Source organism: Martes martes (genome assembly GCF_963455335.1).
Source record: "Martes martes genome assembly, chromosome: 4".
In the NCBI taxonomy this organism is placed as follows: domain Eukaryota; kingdom Metazoa; phylum Chordata; class Mammalia; order Carnivora; family Mustelidae; genus Martes; species Martes martes.
Window position 1 is genome coordinate 19,648,178 of NC_137891.1, and position 25,982 is coordinate 19,674,159.

The 25,982-nt window shown below is 41.8% G+C and overlaps 1 protein-coding gene across 3 annotated transcripts in view; it reads right to left on the minus strand.

Moving 5' to 3' along the window:
* Positions 1–25,982, minus strand: part of DEPTOR (DEP domain containing MTOR interacting protein) — a 131,412-nt gene that overhangs the window by 56,331 nt on the left and 49,099 nt on the right. For all 3 annotated transcript variants that reach the window (XR_013966688.1, XR_013966689.1, XM_080800925.1), the window contains exon 4: positions 8,241–8,419. Coding sequence is in view for 1 of the 3 variants with exons in the window: in XM_080800925.1 (XP_080657051.1) it covers positions 8,241–8,419 (179 nt within the window). In the remaining 2 variants the exon portion in view is untranslated. The remainder of the gene's footprint in view (positions 1–8,240; positions 8,420–25,982) is intronic.

The following is a 25,982-nucleotide window of genomic DNA, read 5'->3' on the forward strand; positions in this document are numbered from 1 at the left end:
TTGTGGCTGTTGATAAAGATTATGCTTGAAAGAACTATTAAAAGTAGATTGAGAAAATATTCTCCCCAAGCATTTTTTTTTTTTTTTCTATTCAGAGTTCAACATTTAGGAGCGAAGAACAGTTATACTAGTTGCAAATCCTGCAACACCGTCATCTAAAGCAACAGGGACAACAATACCAAATGCACTGATTTGAGGGGGAAGGATTAAAGGAACTAACAGTGGTTAAGAACAGCCTGTCTTGCACGGACCACTGGGTGTTGCAGACAAACAAGGAATCAGGGAACCAAGGATGTACTGTACCGGGGGCTACCATAACCTAATTAAAACAAATAAACAAAAGAAAAAAAAAAAAGCCTAACACTTTTGCCTGCCTTAGTGCTCATTTCCCCGTGCTGACAGAACTTTCAACTTTTTTTTTTTTTTTTTTGGTTGACCAACAGCCCTCTCCTACCTGGCGAGTCTGTCAGCCAAAGGGTTCTGCCCGTTTTGGATCAAGACGTGGGCATGTGACCTAGGTTCAGCCAATCAGAATCTCTCTGGAGTTGAGCTTGGAGCGGGTTCCCAGGCTGTGGGTGGCTGGAAGGCATGGCCCTTTAGTCACAGGTTCCTGGCACCTGGATCCCCAGGAGGTGCTCTAGTTCTTCAGGCATCTGGTTTTTCAACGTTTCCTTTCACTGTCAGATAGCTCTGCCATATGTTTAAAGCCAAGGATGACTGCGGCTGCTCACACTCAAAGAACTCTAGCTGGCATAAATACTCAGCCCTGTGCCTGGCAAATGGCAAGGCCTCAATGTGGGGTCATTACTGTCATCCGTTCATTGGACACTTTTTTACTGAACAGTTAATATACAAATGCCAAGCCGTTGGGGATACAGAGAGAGAGAAAACAAATTGCCCTCAAAGCACTTACATTCTAGTTAAGGGTAAAGAAAGATGAAGATATTGACTGGGTACCATTTGTAATAGAAAAATCTTCATTTGATGGAGGCAAGAAGTGACCAAAAGCAAAAAGTAAGAGAATGTGAGTAGGAGAGTCTTGGTGGACAGGAAGGGAGGCTAGGCCAGCAAAGGTAGGTTGCCATTGACGAAGACCTTCTCTGTGTTCTGACTTTATAGCCAGGCTCCCCTGCACTTGATCTTAGCCAAAAGGTCAAGAAGTGATAGCCAGGTTCCCCTGAATCTTCTTTTTGATCAGGCCTTGACCTAGGCCCCCATCCTGTCTTTGGCTTGCTTAGCCAGCCCAGTCTTGCAAAGAATCCTGCTAAGTCACTTTAGTGAGAACCTTCACCCACCACAATGCCCAATCACTCTTGATATTTGACAAGCTTCTCATCCTCCATCTCTGACGTATAAGTTCTTGGCCTACCTTTCAAAAGAATTCTCTTAAATCAGTTTAGCAGGAATCCCCCTACCCCTGATGCCCCCTATTAATACATTTCTATCCCCTGACCCCCTCACCCTGTCCTGTGGCTACAAATCCCCACTCGTCCTTGTTACATTCAGAGTTGAGCTCCATCTCCCTCCCTCAATACAACAGTCTTAGGGCAAGTCTTCCTTACTGTTTTAATAACTGGCAGAATACTGTCTTTTCTGCAGGATCCCTCAGTCTTGGGCAAGTTGCAGTCTTGCCTTTGGCCTCAATCTTCAAGGCCATTTTTCTTCCTTTCTTCCTCCCTCCCATCTCTCTCTCTCTCTCATTCTTTCTTTGGCCAGGCTATTCTAGGCTTAGGCTGAACTCTATCAGTGATCTTAATTACTGGAACGATGGGGTTCATTGTTGTCTCGATCTGGCACTTAGCTTCCTGTGCAGCAAATTCCAAGCTCTCTCTTCATGGCTATCCGAGTGAATGTCTCAGCTACCATCTTCCACTGGAGAAGGGGATAATCCCAACTCTCCCCTGAGCAGCTGGGAGGACTGAAAAGATAATATACATAAACCTGCTTTGGGAATTGCAAAATGTTACATAAATATATGCTCAAACAAAAGAAAAAGAGAGAGGGCTTGATGAAGTGTTGAAATTGCTGAAGTGCTCTGACTAAATCTTTAAAAGAGGAAATTATACGCCTGGACAGAGCAGCAGTAGCCTGATTATCCCAGGTCAGCTGCTGCAGCTGTGAGCAGCTGACCCACGTGATTATCTGGTTTCTAGCTCCCTCCATGTAAGGCAAAGTTAGCTGGAGAGCAGCTAGAGCATAGGCAGATACTTTATGTGAGCAGAGAAACGTGTTCATCACATCTGTGAAGGCTGCACAAGAATCCCAAGGTGTCCGATCATTGTTCGGAGAAAGGGAATTGTCTATGTTACGAGCTAACCATTTTGTGGTTAAAACATCTGCCAGGCGCTATGCGCCAAAGCAGTGAAAGTGGGGGAATTACAGAGCGTCTAATGGGTCCGGTCGTCTTTAGTGGTAAGAGCCAGATGGCCTGGATTTCAATCTTGAATCTGCTGTTTACCAGCTCTTGTCTTCCGTAAGTTACTTAACTTCATCTTTTTTTTTTTTTTTAAGATTTTATTTATTCATTTGACAGACAGAGATCACAAGTAGTCAGAGAGGCAGGCAGAGAGAGAGGGGAAGCAGGCTCCCTGCTGTGCAGAGAGCCTGATGTGGGGCTCCATCCCAGGACCCTGGGATCATGACCTGAGCCGAAGGCAGAGGCTTTAACCTACTGAGCCACCCAGGCGCCCCTTAACCTCATCTTTAAGATGGAAAGAATTATGATACCTAACAGAGTCATGGAGAGGAATAAATGAGTCCATGAGGAAAGTGACTAGAACAGTGGCTGGCACATGGTAGGGGCTCTATAAATTTAAACTGTTATTTCCCATCGATCAGATCCCGTACAATAGCTGGCATCTGGGGCCACTAAGAAGAAGGCACTGTTCGGAAAGCTTTGCCAACTGCTCCTATGGAACCCTCACGACAGCTCTGTGCTGGGGTTACCACGGCAGCCCCGATCCAGGAGGGCTTGCTGGTGGCCCTGGCCTGCGGCTTGCATCTGGGACCTTGGTTTCTGGAAAGTTCCCGAAGTTACTGACTGATAAGGCAATTTTACCCACTTGGCACATTGCACGCTGCTGTACCAGCCTGCCTAGATTGTTTGTACAAACACTGTGATTTACGGAGAACACATGCTTTCCTTCTAAGAGTCTGCAGTGCGGGTAGTCGCGCCGGGCCACGCAGGCAGAGTGCCCCTCCATGAGCAGCCCCCAGCAAAAACCTTGTACTTGAGTCTCGAGTGGGCTCCGGTGGGACAGAGGCATTGCCCATGTGTTATGGCAAGTCCCTGCTAGACGAAGGAGCCAGATCTGCATGGTTCTAGGAGGGAGGACAGAGGAATCCTGTGCCGGGCTTCTCCAGACAGCACCTGAGATGTCTTTCCCCCCAGTGATCCTTCTCTGTGTCCTTTCACCATAATAAATCCTAGCCGTGAGGCTGACTCTATGTTGAATCCTTCCAGTTCTTGTGCAAGGTCATAAGATCTTTCCCACAGAGCGAGTAAGTAACTCTCAAAGGTGGATAACATGACTCTAATTTCATAAATCTAAAAGCCTCAGGAATGAAAGACTTGAGATGTCGATAGGGTCACTCAGTAGGTGGAAAAACTGGGACCTGGTTCCTGTCTGTCTGTCTGTCTGTCTCCCCAGACAAGGTTCATGCCACGGTATCAGGCGGCCACACCCAGGTACATATGTCCTGGGCCAAGGAAAATGTCTAAGGCACAACACCTAGTAGCTACTGGTTGGCTATGGGAAAAGAGCTTAAAGGCTTTGCACTTCTGAATTCTTCACTGTAAAACTGGAATGATAAGAATGATACAATGTCACAGAGTTGCTGTGAAAATGTAATAAGATTATATATATATCTTGTATATGTGACGCATACACACATTAAATATACAGTATAGGGGCGCCTGGGTGGCTCAGTGGGTTAAGCCTCTGCCTTCGGCTCAAGTCATGATCCCAGGGTCCTGGGATCGAGCCCCACGTGGGGTTCTCTGCTCAGAAGGGAGCTTCCCGCTCTCTGTCTGCCTGCCTCTCTGCCTACTTATGATCTCTCTCTGTCAAATAAATAAATAAAATCTTAAAAAAATACATATTTTATTTTCATATATTTTTATATTTTATATTTATATTTTATTATAAAATATTTTATATTTTATATTTTAAATTATTTTATATTTTATATTATATAAAATATATTATTTATATTATATATTTATATTATATTTATATAATATATATCATTTAATATATAAAAAATATATATTTATAAATATATATAAATATAAATATATATAAATATATTTTTAAATATATTTATATATTAAATAAATATATTTAAATATATTAAAACCTATATTTAATCCAGTACCTGGTATACAGTAAGCCTTGATAAATGAAAAAGCTGGAGAAATATGTACATATGTGGTCAACATATGTACATTTGTATCAACATATACATATATGCATGGGTGTGTGAATAAACACACAGACACACACACGCACACATACATAGGCTTGTAAGTTAACGATTCATCTCCAGGTTCTGTCTTGATTACAGAACACACCATCCACCATTCATAAATGAAGCTAGTTAGGATTTCATGGCGGGCCCGATTTTTACGTCTATTGGTTTCAGTCTAGGGAACCACATTTATCCAGAAACCTTCCGCTCAAAGCCTAACGTCGGTCTTTCTTTAATGTTTCACCTGTGAAGTTAATTATTAGCTAGAGAATGCAGTGCTTTGGGTAAGACACTAACTGGCATTTGTCATCAGCTCTAACACACACATACAAGGTGGCCATATTTTCATAACTCAAATGTGGAACCTGTTATCTAGCGATGGATTGCTGGACCGGGAAACCGGGACTCCCTTGGAAACTCTGACGTCTCCAGATAGAGAATATTCAATCCTCCTGAAACTCCAGAAAGCAAACTTCTGGGGTTAATATTTGCTCTCGGTAATGCCTTCTTTTATCCTTTACATTGCAACTTCATGCTGATAGCATTACAAAACTACAGTGTAGTTGATGTATAATTACTAGCTCTTGGGAAATCATTTGGAAAAAATTCCTGGCACCCTCTCTCTTCTCTCTGAAGATGTTACAGTATCAGTCACTAAACTGTAGTGTGAGAGGCTAGATTTCTCTGGCACTTGGTATCACCAAGTTTTCTGTCTATAGCAAAGACGACAGAACTAACTCTAACCCCAATACACCATTTTTCACTGTGGATAGCCCCACACTCCAACCAACTCTGAGTTCACACTTGTTAGCAAATATCCATTTGGATATTACTACCCGAGCGGCCTCAGATGAAATCTTTAGCCTGCTGGGGCCTTGGTTCCCTTTTCTGTAAAACAATGATAATAACACCTGCCCTATCGTCAACAATCCTATATTGGACACTAAGAAGTTTGTTAAGAAGAATGACCTCACGGTAGGTATTCTTACCACAATAAAATAAATTTAACCATAATAACAAAAGACATATCTGTTTAGGGGCACCTGGGTGGCTCAGTCAGTTAGGTGTCTGCCTTTGGCTCAGGTCATGATCCTAGCATTCTGGGATTGAGCTCCGCATCGGGTTCCTTGCTCAGCGAGGAAACCTGCTTCTCTCTCTCTGCCTGCTACTCCCCCTGCTTGTGCTCTCTCTCTCTGTCAAATAAATAAATAAAATCCTAAAAAACAGAAACAAAAAACAAAGACAAAAACAAAAACAAAACATATCTGCCTCAAGGAGTTTAAGAGGTTTAAATAAGCCAGTATTGGTGAAATCATTAGAACGGTGCCTGCCACAGGGTGTAAAAGAAGTAAATGAAATGTCCAGTACTTCTTCTGCTCGCTAATTGCTTCTATATCCATATCCGAGTCCCAACAAGACCCTAAGATGTCTAAGGCCGGAGACCACATTGGCACCCTACTCTCTACCCAACTTCCCACCCCCCGGTGAGCTTAGCACAGTAGCTGACATAGGAGGCCATCAGTAAATGGTTGTGAGTTCAGTCATGGCAAGGTCACTTAGGAGAAACCCCCTGGAATATAGTGAGTGGTTGAGGACCTCTTTGACCACAGCCTCTGTGCCAATGTGTTTCAAAACACTTGACCTCAGCACACAGTAACAATGTATATGTGGCAAATCAATACGCACTTGACTGTGTCCAATGTTTACATCATTATCTCACTGAAATCAAAGTTTTACAAAACAATACTTAATGATATTACACAGACTATGCTTCCAATTTTTTTTGGTTCATAAAAATGTACCTTTTATTTCATTAAAAAATAAACAACCTGTCTAATATCACTCCCCCTTCATGCAAACAGCTCTCGTGTGTCCTAGTTAAATCCAGTCCAGTGCATCTCAAGCTTTGATGTGTATTCAAACCACGTGGGGGTCATGCTAAAATGTAGATTAGACTCAGCAGGAATTGGTAGGATCAGAGATTCTGTGTTTCTTTCATGCTCCCATGGTGACACTGTACAGTCCCTGGCCCATACTTTGGGGAGTAGTCATGCTGGGAATGACTCTCTAAATTGATTTCACAGCCCACTAAAAGGTTACAATCTGCAGCTGTGAAACACTGTTCCACATAATTCTGAGTCTTTCACCTCTATCATTCCGTTATTATCTTTCTAACCTTGGGATAGAAATCCCAGGCCTGTGTGGAAATAGGGATAGGGGAGTTCACAGCCAGAATGACTCAAGTAGGGGCACCTGCGTGGCTCAGTCAGTTAAACATATGCCTTCGGCTCATGATCCCAGTGTCCCAAGATCGAGTCCCACACAGGGCTCCCTACTCAGCAAGGAGCCTGCTTCTCCCTCTGCCTGCCACATCTCCTGCTTGTGTGTGTGCTCTCACCTCTGACAAATAAATAAATAAATAAATAATAAGAGAATGACTCAAGTATGACCTTTCCTATTAACTTTTAGGCTGATGTGTTTATCTGGTTCTGAGCCCCATCCTCGCTGTTCAGAGCCTATATCTTGCAGCTGTGTTAATACATTGACTGAGCACTTATTAAGATCAGGGCACTGAACTGAGTGGTTTACACCTGCCACACTTATTCTTACAACCTCCTGTGTAGATATTCCCATTTTAGAGATCAGAGAAGGCAAGTAGCTATAACTGGTGGAGTTGGGATTCCAGAGCCTTCGTTCTTGCAACAGCCAGCCTCTGGGACGGCTCTGATGGTCCTTGCCTCCTGGTACTCCCACCCTTGTATAGTCCTCTCTCACCAAATAGGGCCAACCTGGTCACCAGTGGAGTCCTGAGGAAATGACAGTGTGTGCTTTCCAGGGCTCACGTAGAAGATACGGCAGTTTCTGTCTTGTATCCGCTTAGATTCTTCCTCCTTAAGAATGGCCAGGTCGCCATGCCCTAAGAACTCTCTAGCAGCCTTATGAAGAAGTCCAGACAGCACTGGACAGAAGCTTTCTGCCAATGTCCAGCACCAATCTGTGAGGCACACATGGGGCCACCTGTGGAGGCCAATCTTGTAGCCGGTTAGGCCTTCAGACAATGGTAGCCCTTGACTGACATCTTTGCAATCTCACGAGAGCCGCCACCCCACAACCACCCAGCTAAGACTCTCCTAACTTGCTGACCCACAGAAACTGCGGGAGGTAATAAACATTTATTATTGCTTTATAGCTTTAATGTCTGGGGTAATTTCTGATGCAGCAATAGATAACTAATGTCGTTCCTAACCAATAGGTTACGCCATCATCATTATGAGTCAGCCCTAAAAGGAAAGTCAAACTCTTTTGAGGCTTTTTGGATGAATTCTCCACTGTGGCAGTTTGCACCATGGTTCAGCAAATGGTACCCTCCCCTTGCACCCAACTTGGTAAGAAGCATCTACTTCCCATCTGGACTGGACCGGGTGACTTGCTGTAGCCAATCGGATATGGGTGTTGAGGATGTTAAATCGCACCTGAACAGAAGTTTTTGGAGACGCTGTAAGGATCCACCTGTCCTCTTTAAGCTTCCAGCCTCATCTATAAGAACAATATATCCCAGGGAGTAAATGTTCCTTTAGCCTGGGTCCCAGCACAAGAACGCACAGCCAGCCCAACTGAACCTGAGCCCAGTTTGGAGACAGGCTAAGCTTAACCCAAGGCCCATGCAGAGGAACAACTAACCCAGGAGTGAGAAACACACACGTGCCGTTGTAAGCCACATGATTTTAGGATCGTCTGTGACCTCAGCGGAAGCCGACCCGCACACTCACCGTGTTGTATGATGCCGTGCTCCATGAGCCGGTGGCAGAGCTGCTCGGCCTCCTTCCTTGTGGTGGCCTCGCCCTCCTGGACCAGCCAGTCCAGAAACTCCGACGCCATGAAGGTGCGCTCATACTTGACCCCTTCCTCTTCCCTGGGCTGCAGCAGTGTGTTTTCAGGGCTCATCAGCCTGGGAGGAAGGAAGGGAAGAAAAGTAAGCCTACAGGGAGGGGAAAATAGCTCCTTTGAAATCCTACATCCTAGGTGTCTGCGAAGTCTCACGGCCAAGTTGTTAGACAGATGTGGCCATTCACGTGCTGTTACACATGTCGTTTCTAACAGAAGTACCTGCCTCAGGAGTGAACAAGATGCATTTTCTCCTGATAATTGAGAGAAAAGGAAAAAAAAAACCCAAAAAACTGGTGGGGCGCCTGGCTGGCTCTTTCGATAGGGCACACAACTCTTGATGCTGGGGTTGTAAGTTCAAGCCTCACGTTGGGTGTAGGGATTTCTTAAAAAAAGAAAAGAAGAGAAGAGAAAAGAAGAGACAAGAATAGGAAAAAAGAAAAAAAGAAAAACAAAACCCTGGAAATGTAATCCGAAACCCACAGTAGCAGACTGCATTCCCTTTAGGTACCTTGAAAAGGGCAATTTATGGACCCAGTCTTTCTAAAAATGTTAGTATCTCTTTCCTCAAGGAGTTATTCAGTTTCCCAAACCACTGGTCTTACAAGACAACTACTACAGCTTGAATACTTGTGTCCCCTCAAAATTCGTATACTGAAATGTTGATGTCCAGTGTGATGGTATTGGAGCAGGGACATTTGGGGGGGGATTATTTCATGAGGATAAAGCCCCCCATGATAGGGTTACTGCCCTTGCAAGAAGAAACAGAGATCTTGGTTCCGCCTTTTTCCTTGACGAGGACACGCGAAGACTGTCTGCACACCAAGGAGGGGGCTCTCACTAGACCCCAGATCTATGCGGTGCCTTGATCTTGGACTTCCCGGCCTCCCAGCTGTGAGAAATAAGAGTTTATTGTTTAAGCCACCCAGTCTGTGGCATTTGTTCCAGCAGCCTGCGCTGACGTAAGCTACTCCTTCCCAACACCCCCGTTCCCACAGAACTTGTTTCTCACGCCTCCTTCTTTGGCGTTCTCCAACGGCCCTTGCTTCTGTCCTCACCACACCTCCCGAAAAACTCCCAATGGGGCTGGATTCTTCTCCATATACGATGGGCATTTTGTAGATCCCCATGCGGGCTGGTGTTATTAGCATTAGATGCTACTGAACATTTCCCTCACCCAGAGGAGCATTACCGTATCCTGCTTTCCCTCTTGGCCCTCTCTTCCTACCTTCTTCTCAGTTATCTTTGTATTGGCTCCTGCTCATCTCCTTGGACTTTAAAGGCTGGAATCTCTTGAGATTTGGTTCCCCAAATACCTCTTTTCTTATTGCTTAGTCTCTCAGGGAAGTTCATTCAACCTCCTGGCTTCAATTGCCATCCATGTCCCAAATCATACTCATAGATCTAGGCTTTCCCCTCTCCAATGCTGCCACTATCTTAGTCCATAACACGGACACATTCAACCCAATTACAATGATTTCTTCATTAGACTTTACTATGTACCCCCTCAAGCATCTAAGTTCAGACACAGCAATTAAATTTATCTTTTTCAAACTCAAACCTGATAATGTTTCAATGTTCCTACTCCTGCTGAAAATACAATTTAGTAGTTTTTGATTGCTTTGAGGCTAAACATTGAAATCCTTTATATGGCCTCTAATGCATGCATGATCTTTCCCTTTACCCCTTTAGGACATTTTCACCTCTGACCTCGTTGTGCTTCAGAATGGTCTTCTAATAGCTCTTCAATATATCATACATCATCTGCCACAGGGCCTTTGAGTATGCTTGCAGCTGGAATGGTCTCCCCCACCTTTCCACTCTTCTACTCCTTAAGACTACTTGACTCCTTATCTTTTGTTATCTCAGCTATCCTTCGGTCTCCATTAGGCCATCTCATTGCTCCCTGTACAGTCTGTGTCATTATCAGATTAAAGACTACTGCCTCTAGTCAATCATAAGCTCCACTAGGTTATGGACCACATTTACCCACAAAACTTTGTTCAATGGAAAACTGAATCCCATAAAATACCAAAACCATTGTGTCATCTTCCTCTTTTAGAATGATTTCTGATAAGTTCCTATCATCTGCATGAAAGTTTCTTTCTTTTAAAAACCCTCATTTTCTTTTCAAACTAACAATAATATGCAGCACAAGTTGTACCATTTCACTCTAGAGCAGGACAAAACCTTAGAGATCACAGTAGTCCAACCCCCTCTTCATCCACATGAGAACAATGTCACTCTCTAACACAAGATTATATGTCAATCATATCTGAATTTCCAAAATCTAATTCTCATCCATATGAGAAAAAATTGAATGACTGTACTCAATGTTGCGGGTAGAAAACTTGCTCAGGGTCATGCTAAGAAGCAAGTTATACATATTTATAAATCATTTCATTTGGGGTAATTGAACCTTCACACCTGAAGGTCCATTCACAGTATGTGCTTTTTCAGTGATTTCAGACTTAGAGCCCAATTCTGCTGTGGAAAGGATGCTGGGCTAGGAATTTGAAGACTTAAATTTATTCCGAATAGATCACTCGGCTGTGAGATATAAAACAAGCCACTTTTCTTGGTTTCAGCCTCCTTTTTCTCAGGAGTATAATGCCATTTTCACCCATGATTGGGGAAATCATCCCTGAGGGTGAACAAAACAGCTCTACAGTTCAAAAGAAGAGGCAGATACAATACGTTACACTACTTAATCAATCATGGTGTCTATCCTAGGGCGGGAAGGATTTGTGCCCAACAGCTTTGAAACAACAAGGGAAACTCCTTGGCACTACCTCCAGTCTTCCCAGAAGAATCTTCAGAGTCCTATCATATGAAAGTCACGGCCGGGCACAGGATTGGGAATCTAGAATTCCTTCCCTGTTGATAATCTCCATTTAAGACACAGATGGACCCACCTGGCTTTTATCTCTCTTTATAACACACTGTCCCTTCTAGCTCAGCGATTTTCCTTTTGGGTGTGGGGAGGACAAGTGGATAGGGTTTACTTATGTCACTTCTTGTAACCAGAAACATGACCTGCCAGACCTCTAGAGCTCCTGCTAAGTCCCTGGCGGCCTCTGGACAAGTGGCTGGTTAGCGGCCATTGCCAATGTGAGCTTTAGGAAAGAGACCAGCTGGCAGGCCTGCGGGCACTGGCGCGGCTCGCCATGTAAAACCTGCCCCCACCAGCTTTAGTTCTTCCTCATTTCATTTCTTCTTAAAATCCAATAATGTCTCTATACAGGTTCCTCTCTAAGACAAACACTTTCACGGGGTTTGATTTTGGTACTAATATGTGGTCATTGAGTTCAGGCAAGACTGACTACTTGTTATTGTGTTTTGCTATGTAGCAAGCTATCCTCAAAGCTGGTGGCTTTTAAACAACCATCATTTCATTGTATCTAAGTATTCTGTGGGTTGCCTGGGGCTCAGTTGGCAGTTCCTCTGTCACTCTTGCTAGGGGTCACTCATGAACTTGCAGGCAGACGGTGGCTAGGGCTAGGTGTCTGGCGCTGCCATGCTCCTCAGTCAACAGAGTGTCTCTGTCTAGTGAGGCAGGCTGGACGTTGAGATGCAGAGCCCAAGAGGGAGGGGGCAGACACTACCAGAACTAGTCTATGGTTTTTATTGAAACCTAATCTACTTACCGTACAATGAACCTGCTTAACATGTATAATTCAATAGCATTTATACACAGAGTAGACAACCATCACTACAATCCATGTTAGAACATTTCCATCACCCCAAAAGGAAACCCCATCACAATCACTCCCCACTGCCCCACTGTCCCATCCGTAGGCGAACACTAATCTGCATTCTGCATCTACAAATTTGCCTGCTCTACGCAGTTCATAGAAATAATATGATACATGGCCCTTTGTGGCTGGTTCCTTTCATCCAGCATAATGTGTTTGAAGTTCATCCATTCTGGAGTGTATATTAATATTCTATTCCCTCCACAGTATGGCCAAATAATATTCCATCCTATGGATATACTACATTTTGGCTCATCCATGCATCAGTTAATGGACATTTGGGTTGTTTCCATTTTGGGGTTCTTGGGAATAATGCTGCTATGAATATTCATATAGGATTTTTGTATAGACATATGTCTTTGTGTACATCTAAGAGTAGACTTGTTGGATCACTTTGGTTACTTTGTTTAACTTTCTGGGAAACTGTCGGATTGTTTCCATAGTGGTTGCGCCATTTTCATTCCCACCAGTGAAGTGTGAGGATTCTAATTTCTCCCCATCCTCACCAGCAGTTGACACCATCCATTCATTTTTCTGAGTGCCATCCTAGCAGGTATGAAGTGGTATCTCACTGTGGTTTCGATTTCCATTTTCCCTGATGATTAATAATATTAAGCATATTTTCATGTGCTTATTGTTCATGGGTACATATTTGGAAAAATGTCTATTCAGATCCTTAGTTCATTTTTAAAATTAGGTTACTTGTCTTTTTACTTTTGAATTTTAAATGTCTTTTCTATAGGCAGGTGCAAGTCCATCATCAGACATATGATTTGCCAATATTTTCTCCCTTTCTGTGGGTTGTCTTTTCATTTTCTTCACCATATTGCTTGTAACCCCAAAGTTTTAAATTTTGAAGTGGTCCAAATTCTCCATTTTTCTCTTTTTGTCCCTTGTGTGTTTGGTGTCACAGCTAAGAAACCACTGCCTGGTCCAAGCCCAGGAAAATGTATTTGCTCCCATGTCTTCTTCTAAAAGTTTTACAGTTTTAGTCCTTACATCTCATTCCATAATCCGTCTTGAGCTCATTTTTCTATAAGGCATGGGACTGGGGTCCACCTTCATTCTTTCGCATGTGGCTATCCTGCAGTTCTGTCACCATTTGTAGAAAGATTATTCATCCCCCGCTGAATTATCTTGGCACTCATCAAAAACCAATCAACCCAGCCAGCCTTTCTAAATTGTTAGGCTCTGAAGTCACAGAATGTCAATTGCCCAGAATTGCATTTATTGAAGCCATCAGACTCAGGTCAGACTCAACGGGAGGTGATATATGCACCAGCTCTTTGTGGAAAGAGCAACATGCACATATAGGAAGAGACGGGAATATTTGTAACCATCTGGAAAAGCAGGTACCACGCTGATTTATTTTCATTAACCAATGAAAGGCAATTTCAATAGTTAGCTCATTTACAGCTGTGTGTTTTTTCTTCCTATTAAATATTTATTTAATATTTTTTACTTAAAGTACAGGGTAGTTTTAAAAGTATGAGATTCAAGACAAATCCAGCTTTAAATCCTAAGTCTATATACGTGTTAACCATAGGATCCTGCTTCCCTAAGTGTACACTGGGGAGCGTAAGAGTGACTCTTTGGGGAGGTCTGCAGCAAGTGGGGTAATGCACGAAATGCTTCAATCACAGTGCCAGCTGCCCCTGCAGCACCGAATACATTTTAGCCATGATGACGATGATGAGGGTGAAGATGACAACGTTGACGATGACGATAAAAGGTTTCTAGATGGAGCCATTATTTGACCAAACCAAAACCTTCTGTGGCAAAATGGATTGAAATTCTGTGTGTGTTTCTCCAGACCAGAATAACAACTCTATTTTAATTAGTAATCGGAAGTATATATGAGGCTCAGAACTCTAATATGTTATAGAACAAATTCATTTTTCATCAAAATTGTCCTGCTCTGGCCTATAATCATGACGAAAGGCCACATGCCAAATATAGCGCTAGGCATTAGCAATCCCTGCCTCCCATAAGCATGTATGAAACAGATTTTGATTGTGCCTGTGAGTTGATGTCAACCTTTCCTGGATATATATCTGAGTCAGATTTCCCAGACCCACTTTAACCAGGGGAAGGCAGCATTACAATAGAAGGAACTGCTACATTGACGGGCCAGTACAGAAATAGAAATAAGATGATAGCGATCTCCTTGTGCCCTGAAAAAAAAAAATTCAGAATAGTTGAGAAGGCCGTATATAACATGAGAACATAGGTAAATGGTACTCAAGGGCATAAGCTAGGGAGAGTCACAATGACCCATGGGTGATGTGGCCAAAAAGGTGTTTTAGGATTCAGAAAGTTAGCTTTTTAAAAAATCCTGTGTTAACATAATAATAAATTATTTTGAAAGGCAAAATATGTAACTGAATATATATGAGAGCCATTAAAAATTAAATATTCATTTACCCAAATATTAAAAGAGTTTCTTACTCCTGGGGGTAGTTTGTGAATGATTTTTGTTTCCTTCTTAATGGAATACTCTATTATTCAAATTATTCCCCAGAGAGAAGGTACTGTTTTTGTAACTGGGGAAAAATGTTATCAATAAAGAAGTTATATTAAGTTTTGTTTTGTTGGGGTTTTTGTTGTTGTTGTTTTGTTTTTAGAGGGAGAGCATGCACACACAAAAGAAGGGGGCAAGGGATGGGCAGAGGGAGAGGGGGAGATAGAATCTTCAGCAGCCTCCAAGCTCAGCGCAGAGCCCCATGCAGGGCTCGATCACACGACCCTGAGATCACGTCCTGAGCCAGGATGAAGAGTCAGATGCTCAACCCAACTGACTGAGCCACCCAGTCTCCCCAAGGTTAAGTTTATGCTTAACTGCATGACTTGTTCCTGAGAATGTTTATATTAATACCCAATACAATAAAGTAGCTCCCAATATATAAATTATATATTTACCCATATGCTCCCAACATATAGTGTGAATGTATAACATTGACTTCTGTGATTAGAAAGAAGGTATTAATTAGGTAGAAATGCTTACATGAGTATGGGTATTTTATATTTTATTCTATAGATAATATTATGCTTTTATCTATAGAACAGATGTTATACTGATAAATTGACATAATTTTCATATTAGACTTGGAACTAGTAAACAGAAAACTATTCAGTTAATACGAGTAAAGACGGTATACTCTGGAAAGGGTGAGGGAAAGAAAGAAAAACAGCATTTTACATCCTTTGCCAACAAATATCTTTTACCTGCTTTCACTCCTGCTTTTGTCTTCATATTATACACTGAATTGAACATCCTCATTTTCGTCTTCATTCCTTACTCGTGCTGTTCCCTCACATCTCCTCTCCTTTCTTTCTTGAAGAAATCCAAACCATTCTTTACAATGGGGCGGGAGGTCACTGTACAGTGATACAGGTTGTTCACTGTACAAGGAAACCTGGCTTCAGGTAAAAAGGAGGGCTAAAGTCTAGCCCTAATTCCTCATGAGCAGTCCTGTGTGGAAAAGAATGCACTAGCCAGAAGGAAAGGGCAAAAATTACCTGGTTCTCATTTGCACTAGGTGCGAAATGATGCAGTTGGCCTCTTTCAAAGGGCTGGATTGAGTACTAACTCCTCTTTGAGGCTATCCCAACTAAAGTACAATCCAGACAGCTCTCTCTCTGTTTTGAACTTAAAATCAGTGCCATGGTTTATATATCCATTCAATTTTTAATGCACTCCAGCTAAGCTAGAAGCTTCTGAAAGATAGACACCATGCCTTAAATGTTTTTATTTCTTAAAAAACAAACATACAAAACAAACAGAAACTGAGCCTAGGGAAGGCATATACATGAAGTGCTCAATAAATACTTGTTAATCAACCGAGGAAAAACTGAGAATATCACAAGCAACAGTAATAGAGAGGGTGATTTGTCTTTGAAAGGTGAAATCCCTTCCTCCTTGCTTGTTATTTTAAATCTGCTGGAAGAAAAACTAGAAATTTTTAGTATTGGTTTTATGCTCTGAAGAGACTGATATTTTGGAACCTAAGCTATAATTTGCACATTGCCCGTGGTTTTCAGTGTTGTTGTAGTAAACATTTTCAGAACTTGAGTCAGCTTTAAACAGAAGCTGAATGCCACTGCAAGGCCACAGCTGCCCTAAAAGGCCACATTCAGCTATGGTTTCATAACCGTAAAATTACACATGAAGAGGAGAAGCCGAGCATTTTTACAACATCTTCAAAACAATTCTAACCTCTGTTAGTCTTTTCCAACAACTGTCCAGGGAAGTTGGGTTCTCAAACATATTATAAAGGCTTCTTCTAAGGGAATCATTATTATTTATGTTGAATGCTTCCATAATTATTAGAAAATAGAAGCAGTTGAGGCCAAAAACAGAGAAAGAAACGGGCAAAGAAAGAAGCTTAGGAGAGGTAAGATGAAGCCATGAAGACAGACTGAGGACAATACCCACTAGGGAAAAAAAGTGTATTTTAAAGAGGTAAGAAAGTGATGAAAAAACTGAACACAATGACAAGTAGGTACTAGTTTTGTGCAGGTTCATTGGCTAGGTGACAGGAGGACCACTTTGTACTGTGCTTTCGTGGAAGTGGTGTGAAAGAGGAAGGGAAACAGGTTCTGCTCTCTTTTTTCAACCAAGATCTTATGTTGTACTATCATAAGACTCCACTCCTCCTAAAACAGATTTAAAATCACTGTGTTGACACATCTGTGGTCAACTGATTTTTAACAAGGGTTCCAAGGCCACCCAATGGGAGACAATTTTTTTTTCCCAACAAATTGTGCTGAGATGATTAGAGAGCTACATGCAATAATAATAATAATAATAATAATAATAAATTAATTTAAAAAGTTAAAAAATGAAGTTAGACCCTTACCTCACACCTTATACAAAAAAAAATAACCCAAAATATATTAAAGACCTAAGTGTAAGAGTTAAAACCATAAAATTTTTATAGGAAAACATACGGGTAAATTTTCAAGACTTTGGATTGGGCAAAGGATTCTTAGTTAGGACACCAAAAGCACCAGTGACAAAATAAAAAATAGATAAGTGGGACTACATCAACATTTACAACTCTCATACTTCAAAGGTACCAGTAAGAATGAGAAAAGACAGCTCACAGAAAAGGAGAAAATATTTGCAAAGCATATATCTGATAATGCATTTGCATCCAGAATACATAAAGAACACTTAAAGCTCAATAATAAAGAAAAATACCCCAACTTCCAAGTGGACTAATGATCTCAATAAGCCAGAGAAGATATACAAATGGCCAATAAGCACATAGAGAGAGGCTAGGCATCATCGGTCATCAAGAACTGCTAACCAAAACCACAATGAGCTATCACTTCACAACCCCTAGTTGGCTAGAATCAAAGAATCAGATTATAACAAGTTGTTTGCAAGGATGTGGGGAAATTGGATGCTTCATACACTATTGGTGGGAATGTAAAATGGTGCAGCCACTGCAGAAAACAATCTCTCAGTTCCTCAAACCACTACATGATCCAGTCATTCTACTCCTCGCTATATAACCAGGAGAAATGAAAACATACGTCCACAGAAAACACGTCATGGCAGCACTATTCATCATTGCCACGAATTAGAACCACCCAAGCACCCATCCACTGATGAAACTGAAAATGTTATCTATCCGTACAACGGAATAGTATTTGGCTACAAAAAGGAATCAAGTAGTGATATAAACTACAAAGGGATGAACCTTGAAAAACGTAATAAATGAAAGAAGCCAGTCACCAAAGACCATGTATTGTATCATTCCATTCACATGAGATGATCAGAACAGAAAAAGCTAGAGGGACAGAAAGTAAATTAGGGGTTGCTTAGGGACAGATGAAAGAATAGGGAAGTGACAGGTAAGAGTTAACAGAGTTTCTTTCTGAGGTGATGAAAATGTTCTACAATTGTAATTGGTAATGACTGCACATATCCATGAGTATACTAATAACCATTAAGAAGTGTACTTTATTGGGTCAATTACATAACATGGGAATTAATCTTAGTAAAGCTGTTAAAAATCATACTCATTCATTAATTCAATAAATATTTATTGAGCCTCTTCTATGTCCCAGGAGATGCAGAAATGAAAAGACATGGTCCTTGATCTTAAACCTTGACATGGTCCTTGACCTTGACACTCCAGTGGAAAAGCAAACATTAAAAACCCATGGGCAGGACAGATAAATGTCATAACAGAGTCAGAAGTATACAGATAACGAAAGGGAAGCAAGGAATCTAGAAGTGTTCTGGTTGATTCCCTTCTCCTCTGCTCTTGCCTATCAACACAAATGGCTCCAGAGAGAGGGACAATGAGGAGCAGTCCTGGGTTTGAATCTCTGTACTGTGATTTCCAAGCTGTGGTTGGGCTCTATGATCCTAGATTTCCTCTTGGATATAATAAAGATAATAATGCTTACTTCAACGGGGTTGTAAAAATTATAGCTAATATATAAGAGAGTCAGGCATATCACCTGGCACAAAGTAGCCATGAGCAAATGATACACACAGGCACATACACACACCCCAGAGAGTCAACCCTCGTCAACCCTGTCTGTCCTTGTCAGGTTGTCCAACAGTTCAAACTAACCAGAAGAACCAATTAATTCCAGGCATCTGGGGAGAGGAAGTGGCATTCAGGTAACAGATGAAACACATAAAAGCCAAAGAGGTTTAATTACTTAAAAATATATTTTATATTCTAATGAATGTTAACACTGATGCTAACGTCAATTTTGTTTAGAATATTAAATTATGGTAGACTAGAGAGGGAAATTTAAAAAAAATGCTATTTGGGGAAAGGTGGTTTCATAGATGGGTTAAATTTGTGAAAATTTATTGAGCTGTACACTTGGGATATGCGTACTTTACATATATTACAGTTCAATAAATTTAAATTTGTAGTTCAACTTTAAACTTTAACTACAAATTTAAATTTGATAAAGTTAAAAATCCAGCTTGCCTTTCATTCTGGTCTGAAAGACTCTTTTGTTAGAGGTTCTGAAATTAATAAATGTTTTCTGTGACTTTGGTGCTTTTTTTCATTTGATGGAACAATGTCTTTGCTTACACTCCCCAGCTCTGTGTGAAGAGACAGTAATTAAGTAGGGATGTTTTCATTCAGCAAATAGAGCAGGATAAACAGCATAGGAACTATACTTCTTGGATTCGTTTTGATATTTAAAGCCAAAGCCACCAACCCCAGGGAGCTTCCATACAAAGCCTCTAATGTAAGAACACTCTCCTTCCTTAAAAACTCCCAGCCACATCTTCCCCTGGTGCCACTCCTAAAACACCCACTTCTGCTTCGCTCCAAAATGTGCCTCTTCTCTCAGAAGGTCCTGCCCGCTCTTCTACTCTGTGTGTGTTCTCCTGTCCCTATGTGGCAGAATGTCTGGCATAGCCTCGTCATGCCTATCCCCCTTGAGCCATTCATTCTAGAACTTTAACATTTAAAAACAAATCAGCTATTTCCTCTAGAAAGGACTCTCAGTTCTTGATCTCTTCCAGATGTAAGCAGGGGTCATTGTACTCAAAGCATATTAGAGAGGATATTTCATTTCTACAGGTTCACTCAAATTACAATTTTAGTTTTTAATGCCAATTGTGGGAAAAAGAAGAGTGTGCATTATGAGCAACTTTGACGGGATCACTCTTTAGGAACTGGAGGTTTAAAGCGTGTTTCTTGGCCTGTCTCAAATTCACTTGCCTTACCTATAAATTCATGGTGAAAATCTCTCCCTCTTAGTTAGAGGGGTAGGAAGAATTAAGTGAAGTAATATGTGAAAAATATTTAGGATGGTGCCTAGAGCAGGGAGTGCTCAGTAAACGATGGCTATGTTTACTATTCTCATTCTTTGGATGTCTACACTAAGACGCACTAAGACCCTACAGTGAACATATACAAATAGATCTTAGATGACCAAATACCTCCCCCTGGTTTTACTCAAATTTGAACATGCCACAGGTAAGGAAAAAGAGAAAGGGGCTAACCATTGGTTTCTTTCCTAAATAAGAATGACCTACATCCATGACCTCAATGGGCTTCTGGTCCAGCTGGAGAGAATGAGACCCAGTCACATCGGGGACAGGGCTGCTGTAGTTCTGGGCTAGAACCCAGGGTGAGACAGGAGCAGAAAGGGAGCCAAAATAATCTGCTTCAATCCAACCACACTCCATACTTGCACAACAGTGGTGACAGACAGAATCCGGTGCCAGTTCCAACCATCCTGTCATGCGTGGTACGTGCGCAGAGAAAACAGAAAGAGCAAGTGAATTTTCTACAGACGGAGCGTGGGCAATTCTGTCTGCCTGTCCACTCAAGGAGGTACAAGATAACTCCTATCAGTGCCCAGATGGGTCTCACTGGCTTATCAGTCGGGGTCCCTGCAGGAAACGACATGGATGGGCAAATGAGCTACTAAAATTTGGTCCGTTAATGAAAGAGCTACCGATGTTATGGGCAGGGTTAAAGGCAAGGACCAAGTAAAGCTCCCAGACTAGCAGACTGCAGTGAACATTAACAACTCCAGGCCTGACAATTCTGGAGGGAGGGAAGGTTCCACAGCGTAAAAGAGATGTGGGGAAGGAGAGGGCTGGCTGACAGGAGCTGAGGCCTTCAATAGTGGGGAGGGAACAGGGAATTATCACCCTGACCTCACTGTCCTCCCTCCCACTTACTTCCTGCTCATGCCTCCCACGGACTGAGGCAATAGCCATAGAGCATGGTGATGACCTCTGCCCATGTAGGTCAGCCTCCTGGGGCACACAGAGGGCTGCAAACTGGAGAGAAGGGATCTGGAGGCTGAACAGAAATGTCCCACATCCAGGCTGGGAGTCTCACCACGCTGAATATGACTCTAGTGCAGAAAGACACTTTTTTTTTTTAATAGTCTGGGTAACACAAGGATACTTTTGCCTACATGCATTTTCCCTTATGGATTAGAAATATAATGCCTCCTGCTTTAGACGGGGCTCTGCTGAGCTTTACCTCAGTCCCACAACAAATCTGAACTATACACTTTCTTCCAATTTTATAGATGAAAAAAAGCCAGGGTCAGAAAGGTTGAATGTTTCAATAAGAGGCAGGCCAAGAACTCTGACACAGGCTTCCCCAATTCCAGAAAACGTAAATGGCTTTTTCCTTTTACCAAGTTGACAAGGAGCAACAGAGACTGAATGGCAAAGTGAATGTTACAGAGACTTGGCCCACAGCCCTGCAGTCACACGAGATCAGGGAAACATGGCAGAAATAACCAGCACAGTCCACCTCCACCACCACCGAACCCAGTCTACTGGTGAAGCAGCAATGCGTTTACCTTTAAATCATTTCTAAATAACACCTAGAGCTAGAAATCTGTAGACGACAAGCTAGGGCTGATGACTTCTCATGGGCACAGCTGGCCTGGTGCCCGTCCTGTGGGTTAACAAAGCTGGACTATTACAGCCATACTTTACACGGGGATGGCATCACCAAGGGACAGTAAGAGAATACGATTTCCCAAACTAGACTCAAAGACTGTCTTCACATCCATTTAAAATTCTCCTAAGCTGCCTGTGGTTTACTATCATTTAGTGTCTTCATTTCTGCTACCACTCTGGCTTGAAGCTACAGAAACTTTTCGAAGCAGAACGTGCAGACTGAAAAATGGTTCGGAACATGGGCTTTGGAGCTGGAAACCAGGGTTGGAAAGGGGCCTCGCGCTTTCTGGCGAGCAACTCAGTTCAACTCTCTAGCCTGGATCTCCTTATTTGCCAAAGGGAGGACAACAGTATTTAGCCCATTAGTTTAGAGTGAGGCAATTCCTCCAGTCGATACCTGGTCCTAACAGTACGGGGATCATCACCTTGCTGTCTTTCTCACGCTCGCTGGTACTCTAAGCTAAGTCTGACTGCTTTCCGTCCACCTCTGGACAGCTTTGTTTTTTAAGTGATTTTAAAATTTTTAATTTATTTTATCTATTTAATCGTGGTCAATAAACATAAATTCTTCCCATTTAGCTATTTTTAGGTTATAGTTCAGTAGCATTAAGTAGCTTCACGTGAATATACAATCATCACCGCCATCCATCTCGAGAACTTTTTCATCTCCCCAAACTGACACTCTATACCCACTAAATAATAACTCCCCATTACCTACCCCACAACGCCGGGCTCTGACAACCTACTCTTTGTCATTATGATGTTGAGTCCTCGAGGGACCTCGCAAAAGTGGAATTATATGACATTTGTCCATTTGTGACATAGCATAATGTCACCCATGATGTAGCAAGTGTCAGAATTTTCTTCCTTTTTAAAGCTAAATAACAAAAATAAATAAATAAATAATAAATAAATAAATAGGTAAAGCTAAATAACATTCCATTGTATGTAAATACCACATTTTGTTCATCCATTCATCCATCAATGGACATTGGCTCCTCTGACCTTTTATTTATTGTAAATAATGCTTCTGTGAATATGGGTGTACAGGTATCTGTTCAAATCCCTGATTTCAATTCCTCTGGGTACATACCCCCAGAAGTGGAATTGCTGGGTCATCTGGTATATATATGTTTAATTTTTTGAGGACTCCCTCCCCCACACCATTTTCCCAGTAGCTACACCATTCCCACCAGCAATGCACAAGGCTTCCAGTTTCTCCACATCCTCACCAACACTGTGATTTATCATTTGTTTGTTTGTTTGTTTGTTTGTTTTGGTGATCACCACCCTGATGAGTGTGAAGCAGCTGTAACACCACTTTTTGTGTTTCTAACGGTTCTGTGTTCCCAGATGCATTTCACCACCCCTACCTCCCAGTCTCTGGACATCACTAAATGTGCAGACACTGGCTAGTTCTATTCCTGGAGAACTGGCCCGAGCTCAGCTACCTGGACCAAACTAGCCATGAGGTTGGCCCCTACTTTGCCCTTCCTTGGCAGGCTGAAGCTGCAGCTGTTAAAAATAGGGAAACCAACAAAATTAGGCGAACCAGGGCTGGTTCATTTCAACATGCATGCATATTGTCTTCCATACTCTAAACTACACTTAGAATGTACAAGGCAGTGTTTAGACAAATTATTTGAAAATAACTGCAGTATAAAATTTGTGTTGGGGTGCCTGGGTGGCTCAGTTGGTTGGGTATCTGCCTTTGGCTCAGGTCATGATCCCAGGTACTGGGATCAAGCCTCACATTGGGCTCCTTGCTCAGCAGGGAGCCTGCTTCTTCCTCTGCCTGCTGCTCCCCCTGCTTTTTGCTCTCTCTCTCTCAATCTGACAAATAAATAAATAAAATCTTTTAAAAAATAAATAATAAATAAAATTTGTGTTGATATTGAAAATGATAAAGCAGTGAGTTTGTTTTATATGGTCTCCTCCTGACAAATTATTAAACATTTTAATAACTCATCAGGTGAAACACACAATTTTGCACAAAGAAACCTTTTTTTTTTTTTTTTTTTTTTTTAAGAAACAAAGAAGAGATGGTTAGGAGCATCCAGCAAGGATGTGGTTCTAGGTCAAAAGTTTCTCGTGACTCTACTTAGAGCTGCACACATAATGAAACTACTTACTTAATTTTTTACATTTTTGTCTTAAAATGATTGTTAAACACCCTGTGAGAGGGGATGATGGCCCTTTAAAACTAGCCCTGTTTTAAAACTTTTTAAACAACAAATCTCCTTTCTCAAATAAAATTTTACAGAAAATCCCATTTTTAAAAATCTCATGCTTATAACACAACATTTACTTATAAAAGTTAAGCAATGAAACCTATAAGGGAGTTTTGATTAACATACAAAATACAGAAATAAGGATACTGGTGAGGATATTCATTGCTCCCTCAATAATCAGCACAAAATCCAATTAATTTGTGCATTTTTGTTTTAGTTGCCCGGAGATAATTCTCCATGGATCTTCCATATCTCTTTATATCTTGCAAGCAGAAGCAGTGACAGCATATATTCTAAACTATCTTTTCAAGAATGCTTGTATAGCGAGCAGACTGGGAAGGCAGATACTGACAGTCTCTGAAGCAAGGGGGTAGACTGGCTTACTATCCCGTATAAGAAAGATAATGTCTCGCTCTGTGCTAAAGAGCAGTTTGCGTAATGACTATTACAAAAAACTCAGGTTCCTCAAGCTTGGGATCCTCTTCTGTAACCCAACCCTGGCAGGCGTCAGGTGGCGTCCATTGTGCTATTCTATGGGAAGTGAGGCTTGGGGAACTGGTTCCAGAAAATAATGATACTCTGGTTATTACTACTGCTGAGAGCAACAAACTGTCCCTTGTCTCTGGCCCAGGGGTCTCCTGTCTTCTGCCAGCACCCTGGAAATGGTGGCAGGCAACTTGTTAGCTTGCAAGTAGGGTAAAATCTCAAGATTCTTAACAGTCCTTGACATCAGTTACACAGCATCGAAATCATCCCTTGTCACTCAGACAAGCCATTGCAAAGGGGAACAACTTTTAACCCACTAACGATGCAATCCTAGGACACTCTTCAAATAAACCAAGAAGACAGGAAACGTTTATTCCAAGATTCTATGAATCACTGTTAAACTGGGCAGCACAAGTAAACTGTGACAGTGCTGTACATAGCCTATTAGAAAGTATTTTTATTAGGGTATGCAAAAAATTAAAACACATTTTGAACACAAAATTTGAATCAATCCATAGAACTCCGTATCTCCGTTCGAAAAGCACTTCTCTCCCAGAAATGGAACAAGATAGGGTCAAAAGCTTGAAGACTTTATTATTTTTTTTAAAGATTTGATTTTATTTATTTGACACAGACAGAGAGATCACAACTAGGCAGAGAGAAAGGGGGAAGCAGGCTCCCTGCTGAGCAGAGAGCCTGATGCGGGGCTCGATCCCAGGACACTGAGACCATGACCTGAGCCGAAGGCAGGGGATTAACCCACTGAGCCACCCAGGTGCCCCATTGAAGACTTTATTTTTATGTATTTATTTATTTTTGCTGCAGCTCCATGCTTTAGAGCTACATCAGTCATTAAACCTCCCTCCAGTTCATGTTCCCCACCTCTGCAGTGGGATGAATTGTGTCTCCCAGGTTTTACTTCCAGAGTTGTACAGAGGATCACACACATTAATGCATAAGATGCTTTGTAGACCCTAAGGAGGCAAGAGAAGGTAAATCTCTGGTTACTGTTATTTGCCATTAAAAGCAAGTTCTCTGTAGCTCTTTCATGGACCAGGCTCGGCAGCTCAAGGCAATCACAGCGTGCAGAGTCCTTTGTTCATTCAACAAATATTTATTGTGCCAGGCACTGGGAGGGAACAGGAAAAAGATCCCAGGGGCACATGGTAGAGAAACCTCTGATAAGATAAAACACACAAAAGGGCTTTTCCCCTTTGGATATAGTTTCCCCCTTATATTTCCCTTCGAGGAGAGAATATAAAGGAAGCAGTGGGAACTCTAATGGCGTGAGGCGGTTTAAAGCAATTCTTCAATCAGGCTTACACTCCTAAGCAAACTAATCAGACTATCAGTGGCTGGAGAGAGGAAACTCTTGCTGCTGAGAAAAACCAAAGGCCTTAAGGTGAAAAACTAATCTAATGTCTGTATGAACCAGACCTAGAAGAGAGCTACCTCCCTGTGAAGACTGAGGTTAAACTAGAACACAGAAGTCTCCTCCAGGTCTCACGACGAAATCAAGGTTAGTTTCAGATGTCCATTTCAACTACTAGTTTTAGTAAGAGAAGTCCAATTTTGCACGTTCAACTCATTTTCTCTTTTATAGCTACCTCTCTTTATCAGTATATAGAACGGATCATCCTGAGTTCAACTCATTTTAAAGTGATCTCTTTTGCTGACTGCTGAATGATAATCAAATTTTATAGTTTGGAACATGCGCTCGAAGTATCTTCT